Source organism: Wyeomyia smithii, chromosome 2, assembly GCF_029784165.1.
Source record: "Wyeomyia smithii strain HCP4-BCI-WySm-NY-G18 chromosome 2, ASM2978416v1, whole genome shotgun sequence".
Lineage (NCBI taxonomy): Eukaryota > Metazoa > Arthropoda > Insecta > Diptera > Culicidae > Wyeomyia > Wyeomyia smithii.
The window spans coordinates 69,898,685-69,908,205 of NC_073695.1; the positions used below are offsets into that span (position 1 = coordinate 69,898,685).

The window sequence follows — 9,521 nt, forward strand, 5'->3', positions numbered from 1 at the left end:
AATAGCGAATTTCTTTTTTCCACTGGGTCAGTGCAAACCTACCCAGGAAAAAAGAAACGACATCGTGATTAACGACTTAGGATCTAAGTAAAAAACTGACGAATTTTACGGTGCACTTCGGGTCAATAGTTGGTCAAAATCAAGCGAATAAAGAAGGGGTTCAACTAGGCCTACGACAAGACGCTATCTTTTCATGACCCAAAAATAACATGTAATATTATGGGACCACTGTGGGTTCGAAATGGAAACGGAGCCAAAAATATGTTACATACAAACCTAGCGCTAGGCGCGTTTGAGGACTGCGTTTAACAGCAGTTAGGTTGGCTTCAGGTCAAAACAAAGCGATCTGGTGAAGCAAAAAAAAGCTGTTAGTTATTTATTCTTCACCTATCCCCTCCTATGTATGACACTATGTATACTATCTATAATTCCCCCACTACCATTGATAACCTTGGACATCAAAACAATTCAAAATTTGTATCGATATACAAGAAAAATGAAAACATCCAATCATGCTTATTTGTACCGTAAATCAGCCCCGCTTTTTGGTAAAAGTGGTCTACTTACTTTTGAGCAGGGTTGATATTTGTTGACACTCTTGAGTGAAAGTGAAAAATAAAGCATCCATAAACGTTATTTTTTTTTCCAATCCTTTCAGAGCTCTCCCTTCCCGCTTTTTGCACGGAAGTGAACTGTCAAAACACCTCATTATATTTCATGCGATGGAAGCAAGACAACAAAATCAGTTTATCAGTTAACGAAGATTGTCAAGGCATCGGTCAGTGTCAGTGAAAAAGTGTTTCGGTGAGGTTCATTTTGGTTGAGTGGACTGTTTGTTTTTCTTTTTCGCTTTGAAGTGAAGATCATTTGGTTGGATTTGTCGTCAAATTTTATTCCGTAACCGTGAACGATGCGCGCGATCTATTTCATCTGAGTATAACAGCACGTTACTAGGACGAAAATCTAGTGTATTTGAAAGAGTGCTGCTGGTCATCGGAAGTGAAAATTGAAAATGATTGGCTGTAATTTTCGAAGAATTTTGCTAGGGAAATGACTTTTATCAGCACTGCTTTTGAGTACTTGCACTGAAATTAATATCGATAGACCATTTTACGAACTGACAGGTGTCGCGGATCCTGCTGATTGATGATGTTGCTTTTACGTGCGTTATGCCAGCGGTTCCGAGCTTTCTGTCAAAATTTCATTCATGAATTGACACCGTAATCTCATTACCTATAGTTTTACAGTACCCCCATTATGACGAACCCCTCGATGCCGAGCCCCGAACAACAATGGCCGCAAAGAGAAGACATCTGACGTGCTCTTCACTCCCGTTCAGTGTTGGCTTATCTATCGATTTCGCTGTTTATAGCAGTGTGAAGCACAGCAGTGTAACATGCCATTTCATTCCCGCATATACAAAAGCACAGACTACAAACGTGTCAGGGAGGTGTGAATTGAGTTCAGTTCAGAAACGTCTCGTAAAATGGTCTATATCCATTGAAAACATTCAGGTTTACGTAAATTTACATGGTTTTAACGTATTCGCATGTTAATATTTTCTTAGAGTGTGAGAGAGAAAAAAACTTCAATCAAATAGTGTTTTCACTCATAATTAAGTAAAACAATTTTAGTGTATATATAAACATCATTTTTATTCTATATTTTTTGTACTGGGTGAATAAACGTCATATGAGAAACAGTTTTATATACGCTGAATTGTATTGATAATTTTCCTTTTATAAAAATATCAACATAGCTGAAAAAAATAACATGCTTACGGATCGTTGAAAACATTTTTTGGAAGCGGTTTGGTGGAACAAAGGCTGCCATGGAAGCTGTCCTTAACAGTTGTCGACTGTGCTTGATTGCCAACGTAAACAATCCCGCTGATAGCAATAATACCTCCTTCTCCATTGTAAACAGCATTGAAACGACTCCTCTTAGAGAACAACTCAGTCGGGTTTTCAATTTTACGGTAAGAATTAGCATATTGTAATAAAATATCAAAGATTTAATTTTAATTTCCCTAGTTTGATCGAATGACCCAACTTCCGAAACATGTGTGCGAGCAGTGTTGTACAATTGTCTGCGATTTTCATCGGTTTTCTGAAATGGTGCAGAAAAATCAGATATACTTGCGCTCGTTGATGAACACCTTCACTGAAGTAAAAGCCGATCCTGCAGAAGAAACTGATCCTGATAACAAAGAAGATTTGATACCGCCGGATATGGTCAAAATCGAACCGGATCTGCATGCGGAAATTATGGTTACTGAAGAAACTGAGTGGAAGAGAAGTGGCGAAAATGTAGATAATGACGACGATGATAATTGTGAAACTAATGTCGGTAGCGACGATGACAGTGATGGAGACGAGGACTGGAAACCTGCAGAAGAGGAAGAAGAAGGTGTTAATAAAGGCAACAGAATATTAAAAGTTAAAAGGAAATATATAAGGAAGACACCAATCAAATCAAAAAAAGTGAAAAAAGAGTCCGGTCATGATCCTTCGAAAGAGTACAGAAGTAAACCGAAAAATGAAATCGAAGAAGAAGATCGTCAGATTTTGGAATACTTCAAATTTGCATGTGAACTCTGCCATGAAACAACACTGACATTTATCGAACTAAGAAGGCACTTTCGTGAAAAACACAATCAGAAAGGCTATCATAGGTGCTGCAACAAAAAGTTGTTCAAAAGATGCCACCTATTAGAACACATTCAGGTTCATCTGAATCCAAACTTGTACGGATGCGATCTGTGTCCCAAGAGTTTTAGATCCAAGGAATATCTCCAGCTGCACAAAATGCAATCACATGCTTCAGAGGTGGATCGACCATACAAATGTGATAAATGTCCCAAAAGTTTTATACAAAAGGGACAACTCTCTTCGCATATGGGCCGTCATCAGATGTATCCGTGTACGCTGTGTGACAAAGTACTAGCCGGAAAGGGTTCGCTAACGGCTCATATGGTTAATATGCATAGTGACATGGGGCGCATGATATGCGACACGTGTGGCCGAGAATTTAAGACGAAACCTTGCTTCGACAAACATGTGCGTAAACACATGGGAATGCTGGAAGATACTAGTATCGAATGTCACGTGTGTGGCGTTGTGTTGCACAATAAAGCCACCATGAAAAAACACATGATTGCGAAACATACCCAGACTGATGAAGTATTTATTTGCAACGAGTGCGGGAAGCAGGCACCGAACAAATTTGCTTTAGAATCACACAAACGCAAGGTACATTGCGAAGAAAAATATCAGTGCGAGTTTTGTGAAAAACGTTTTAAAAATCCGATTACGCTAAAAGAGCATCGGGCAACGCACACCGGGGAGATCCTGTATCAATGTCCATTTTGTGCTAGCACATTTAACTCGAAAGCAAACATGTACGCTCACAAAAAGAAAGCTCACCCGTATGAATGGGCACAAGAACGAATTAGCAAAGGGCAGGGTCAACGTCAGGCGCAGCTGCAAACATAATCTAAAACGGCGAGAAGAGTAACGATGCTATTTTGTAGAACATAGGTAAAATGCAAACCGTCACTGTAGAATATAAGAATAACTATAAGTAATGATGACATATAAATTAACATCAGCACTTAACAAGCGTATGCATTTTAATTGACGTTTTTTCCACAGGTTCAATTCATCGAAAAGTTATTGCCTGAGAGTTTGAAAGATATAGTGAATGGGAACCCCCAGGATGATAATGGTGAGTTCAACTGTTTTTTTATTCCTCATTATCCTTATTCTCGTTTAGTGCATTCAACGTTCATACAAAAAGACCGATTCGAACTAGAAGAGATATTTCCAATTCAGTTAGGTTGAATTTATCGACATTTGAACCAAGTACGAACCAAAAATTTCTGATTCTTTTAACCTAGCAAGTATTGTTTAAAGAATGATACATTCCTTTATTTATTTATTAGTACATGCTATCGAATGTGTCACATATCTGACTTTCAGCAAATCATCTGTTCGAGTCTTGTTAGGATCCTTCCTCAGCAGCTTTTCTCTTCGCCTCTAGCCACTCATCAGGATGCTTAGTCTTCTTGTGGGAATAAAGATTTCCGTTCGAGTTTGTGGTTTTCCCGCACACGTCGCATTCGTACAGGGTCTGCATACCGCTGTGCGCCGCACGATGTTCACGTAGGCAAATGCTTCGCTTGAACTTTTTACCGCACACTTCGCATTGAAACTTTTCCTCCACGTGAACACGCCATTTGTGTGTTACTAGAGACTTCCTATTCGGGTAAACATTTTGGCAGACATCGCAGGTCAAGGAGCTGTTTGCTTCGATATGAACCGTTCTTAAGTGCGCCTTCATGTTGGTCTTGTTTAACCAGGTCTCGCACAATTCACATTGGACTCTCGTTTCTCTCACACCTAGATGTTGCTTCTTAATATGCCGATTCAGTGCAGATCTTGTTCGGAACTCTTGTCCACAACAGTCGCAAATGTACTTTTTTGCGTTGACTGCATCGTGGACGGAAGACATATGCTTTTGCAAAGATTTCTCGCCGGCAAGAATCTTTTGACAAATAGTGCACTGTAGACTGGTATGTGTCCTCTGATGATTATTAAGTCCAGTGCGCGTTTTAAAAAAAATACTACAGTACATACACTTGTACGATTTGGCAACGTGATTCGCAAGATGTTGTTTATATGAATACTTCCCGGTAAAACTTTTGCCGCATTCACATTTAAATCTTTTCGAAGTGATATGTTTTTTTATGTGATTGAGTATATTTAACTTGCTGGTAATTTTGCGATTGCAGCACTGGATTGTAGGTGGTTTATTATGAATATCAAGTGTATGCCCGTTGAAGTCTTGAAAAGTTTTAAATGTTAAGTGACATGTTTCACATTCAAGAAAGTAGTAATCCTTGAAAAAGAGGTTTTCTTCCGCCTGTTTACTTCTTCGTTTTGCTAAAGGAATCTCATCTTCCGTATGGTCCGTGCCATCACCTTCCTCAGCCTTTAAAAGCTCCAGTTCTACTTGTAAATTGATTGAGCCAGCGCAGTTTTCATCTGAGGTTGACACACTGCCAGAGGAATTATGCCCTGATTGAATCTGCTGTGTAAAAGGGGTTTCCTTTTTGATGTCAACCATAGACATTAGCGGTTGCATCGTTCCTTCGTTTTTAAGTTGTTGTTCATTGGATTGAACCATCTCTGAGAATATGTAAAAATCATTAACTTTGACCGAACATCTGGAACATACTTTTTTGGGTAAGTTTGCATTCACATCGAGCTACGGTGATGGAATTTGATTACAACTAGGTATTACCTTATGTAAAAAAAAACTTACCTGCAACCTGAACAAAGTTACTATTTTGTGTCGTATAGTGTCATCTTCAATAGAAACACCCAATTCGGTAAAGACATCCAAACAGAGACGGCAAGTCGTTTTAATGGAATCCATATATTGCTGCCTTAAAAATAATAAATATTACATTAAGTGCTTGTAGTACTTTGAATATAACAACTGAACACTAAGGAAAGAATTAAAACTTTTGTAGTATTACCAAATAAGTGAACAGAATACGTCAACAAACGTCGTGCGAATTAAATCAACAAAACAAGACTGTTGCGGCATACACGTTTATAATTTTTTTACGCTAAAATGAGTTAGAATGCACTCGGGCATTTTGAGTGATGCTTTACCGCTGTCAAATTTCATATATGTGTGCGTTATCGCAGATCAACTCTGGTCCATGAAGTTTGTTGGTCCATGACGATTGATAAATTACCAATGTGACGATAAAACATCATCAATTTTCGTCAAAAACTTGTTGCTGTCCCAAAATTTCACTACGGAACGCATTATTAATAAAAGTTTTCCGCGATTTCTTGAGTTTTGTTAAAAGAGAACGTTCCATTTTACTTCGATCAAAACTACAAAGACCAAAACATACAGACGCCTTGTTGCCAAATGTGTTGGTCACGGTTTCACGATATTTGACAAATAGATTCCCCCTGGCTTTTGGGGCATCCTTAACAGTGCAGTGTACAGTGCTGTGTACAGCGCGGCTATTTTGCTCACTCAACCGTTTTCACACCGGTCGTTGCTATCGTCTCAGTTTGACGTTTCATCCAGCATAAACCTTTAGCAGCATAAACCTTTATGCTCGGCTACTATTTCTCTAGCGCGTTTAGCAGCGACCGGTACGGTGAAGTGATGATAGAGCGCTACCAAACGGGGTATAGACTATCTCACCGAATCTCTTTAATCTCACTTTCCTGACAGTTAGTGGTAACTTTGTTTACGTTTTTGAATTTGTGCTTTTTTCTAATGGATCAATCGCACGCGTAGTGGAAATGCTGCTCAATTTTCAATTGTTCTTAGTGTACTGGCACCTCAAACACAACATTTAAAGGTCATTTTGATCACAATTGAAATGATCTGCTGTAATTAAGAACGAAACTGCATCACCCGAAGGTAAACAAAGTTACCAGTAGCTGTCAAACTCAGGTGCGTGACGTCACCGTGCGATGGTCTATAGAAGCGCACTGTTAAGGATGCCCTTAGTGCTTTTACCCACGCCTACACTCAAAATATTTTTCACGATATAATTACCGGAAAAGTTATGTGAATATTTTCCACTGTCATTTTCACGTAGATTTTACGTGATTGTCAGTTGAGTTCATCATGAACTGGTGAGATGATTTATCCTATTCGCGACTACGATGGTGCTGATATTTGTTTGGTTTTTGCATGAGAAAAAGAAGGAGGGAAATATTTTTGCTTTTGTCATCACACACATTTTGACAATTGCATATGAAAGTTCACCTAGGTGCGAACAGCCTTTAGAATCTCTTTCAACTTCGTAGTCGCGAATAGTAGACAGGCAGTAGACATATGCATTTCATGTGAGTTTCACGTAGAATTTAACTACCGGTAAAGTGAAAAGCATTTGATTGTCTGATAGGTTCTACGTTTTATACAACGTATAATTTTCGATTGTGGTTTCCCAAATTCTTTAAAGACTAGAAATTATCCAAATATGTTACTTGATAAGTCGCATGGGCATGCAAAATCGCCAATTTGTAAATGTATTAAACGACATACAAAATGGCAAAATGATATTGCGATATTCGTTGGCGATCATCACTGTTAGCTGCAACTGTTTATGTTTAGGAAATTCCTCGCAATTTGAACTGAATCTGTGTGAAATCTCGATGATAGATTCTTATGGTTTTTCTAAAGCTCACTTATTGGGAAGTCATCGAGGAATTCCTTTCATGTTCAAAGACTGAATCAAGCAACAGCTTCGCCATTTTAATTTTTGTGTATTTTCGCACGGAAAGTTCACGCGATACTTCATTCTGTTCGACGTTGCCAAATTGACGTAGATGCTACGTGATAAAACATAGTATGCATGTGATTTGTTTGTCACATAAATCATGCAAAATGACAGAAAATGAATAAGTACAGGAAATTTCACGTAACAATGACGTGAAAAAAATTTTGAGTGTACGGCATCGCGTCATGTCTCAAGGGCTAACATCTCAACATATCCGGAATACTTCGTGATAAGGGGGAATCTAACAAACTGTAAACAAATTACACCAATGCCTTGAGTAGTTTAATAGGTAAGTTGCGTCTAGCATTGAATGCTTGTGTCCGGTATGTTTTCAACCTGTCGCGATATGCACATGTTTCACATTTTCATAGAAACCTATTAGGGTGCTCTTTCCATTATTTTTATAAATACAGATCATGCATTACATTGTTCAGAATTATTCAAACTAAAGTCACAAATTATCTCTTCGAAAAGCTTATACCATTACGGGGCACTCGTTCAAGAAATTTTAGATTACCTCAGCATAGTACCTCCTACTACAGCCAATCATTCTTTGTCAGAGGCATTGTCTTCTGGAATAGTTTGCCAAATACCATCAAACTTCTCAACACAAATTCATGCTTCAAGAGGGATCTCCTGTTGAACTTGCAGTAGACGAGTAGAGATAATTAAAGAGAACAATTAGTTTAGTTTAGTACAACATTAATAGTCAGAATCTAAATTTAACCACCTTGTAACATTAAAAAAGATAAATATCTTACGTTACATGAATGAAATAAAGAAATATAAATATAATATAAATGAAAAAATAGAGATTATACCGGAAACGTATGAAGTGAGCTACTACCAACCTTCAAACTTCGAGAAAATAATGTATCTCTTTTCTAAACTATAAAAAAGTTCGATGTTTGTTAAGGGCGAAATCTACCTCATATCGAAACGAAATAGAATGAGAAATACGCCCTTTTTGTTGTTTACGTTAGTGAAAGGCGAAACTTGACTTCATCTTAATAAAAGGGCGAAACCAAAGTTGTCAACAAAATAAACATTAAAGCAAAGGGCGTATTCCGATACAATAACGTAAACATGGCGATATACAATGTAAAGCGACTGAAATTCAAGTTTTAGGTTTACCATGTACAAAGCTAGAGCAAATTTGCTTTTATTAGAATATTTGGATGACAAACATATTGTTGAATAGTTATTTAGGATTTGAATTTGTGATAGAAAATTTGGTTTGCCTTTTTTGAGTTTTGTTGTGTGTTACGTATGTCTTATGTAAGTGGTATAGTTACAGCAATTTTTAAATACTTTTGGTTCCAATATTTTACATATTGAAACCATATCCTAACCGTTTTCAAATTTAATATTACAGGAAGATTCACAACTCACCATGGGTGCGTATTCTGCCGAAAGTTCGATTTTATACTGTTTTTGCCGCACCCCAGAGCGATGAGAACGTTAACGCAATGCTCGCCGAGCAATTTATTTCACTTTCCTTGCGTGCGCGGAATTGCGCGTTTCATTGGGTTTTTGCTCTGTCAAACTAGGAGCGTTTTTTCGTCAGAGAAACTATTACTCTGCGCTCTCTCTACAACAGTTGGTCGATGCACATTGAATGTAAGCTTAAGCAGGTATTAGACGAGCAAATATTTGCTATTTTTGGTACGGATTTTATTTTGTGCAAATAAAATTCGTACTAAAAATAGCAAATGTTTGCTTCGTCTAATACCCGCTTTACAGTTGTTATGAGGGAAGAAAACTTTTTTCTCTTTAGAATGAAGATGAGCAAAACAAAGCCTGCTTCTATTCGCGTACAATCAAGGAAAAACTGCAATGCTGCTGCTGATGGTGATTTAAAGTTTATCTCATGAATATGGTTACCATAAAAACCATAAACTGCACAACAAGAATTGAACACTTTAGCAACAGTTTGTAGGTTATAAGTTATTTTTATTTCAGTTTTTATTCGATATTTACTAAATAATCGTGACCGGCAGAATATCGAAAGATTAAATTCCTAAAAACACAAATCTATAGAAAAGTAAGAGCCGACGAATGCTTGTAAATTTGTTGTCCATTTAAAAAGACTTATTTAGAATATTTTTTTACATTTGAACATTGTTAGATGATATTTTTTTACTTATAACCTAACAAATAATATACCTACGTACATTAGCTTTCTTCGTAAAACAATGAA

At 37.4% G+C, this 9,521-nt stretch overlaps 2 protein-coding genes across 6 annotated transcripts; one reads left to right on the forward strand and one right to left on the reverse strand.

The window, feature by feature from the left end:
- Positions 1 to 1,681: 1,681 nt before the first annotated feature.
- Positions 1,682 to 4,034, forward strand: LOC129724953 (transcription factor grauzone-like). 2 transcript variants are annotated; one of them, XM_055680255.1, is made up of 3 exons: positions 1,682 to 1,978; positions 2,034 to 3,539; positions 3,654 to 4,034. In XM_055680255.1, exons 1-2 carry the CDS (start codon positions 1,832 to 1,834, stop codon positions 3,492 to 3,494), a joined length of 1,608 nt encoding a protein of 535 aa, XP_055536230.1. In that variant the 5' UTR covers positions 1,682 to 1,831; the 3' UTR covers positions 3,495 to 3,539; positions 3,654 to 4,034. The 2 variants fall into 2 exon arrangements, with proteins under 2 accessions (XP_055536230.1, XP_055536229.1); XM_055680254.1 differs by lacking the exon at positions 3,654 to 4,034 and having other exon boundaries at positions 2,034 to 3,620.
- Positions 3,924 to 9,243, reverse strand: LOC129724954 (zinc finger protein 62 homolog). Of its 4 annotated transcripts, none has more exons than XM_055680260.1 (4): positions 8,714 to 9,243; positions 7,839 to 7,957; positions 5,326 to 5,449; positions 3,924 to 5,268 (listed from the first exon to the last, which is right to left on the reverse strand). In XM_055680260.1, the coding sequence occupies exons 2-4, from the start codon at positions 7,844 to 7,846 to the stop codon at positions 4,003 to 4,005; spliced, it is 1,398 nt and encodes a 465-aa protein (XP_055536235.1). In that variant the 5' UTR covers positions 7,847 to 7,957; positions 8,714 to 9,243; the 3' UTR covers positions 3,924 to 4,002. The 4 variants fall into 4 exon arrangements, with proteins under 4 accessions (XP_055536235.1, XP_055536232.1, XP_055536231.1 ...); XM_055680257.1 differs by having other exon boundaries at positions 7,839 to 7,965; XM_055680256.1 differs by lacking the exons at positions 7,839 to 7,957; positions 8,714 to 9,243 and adding an exon at positions 5,543 to 5,628.
- Between the last annotated feature and the right edge of the window lie 278 nt (positions 9,244 to 9,521).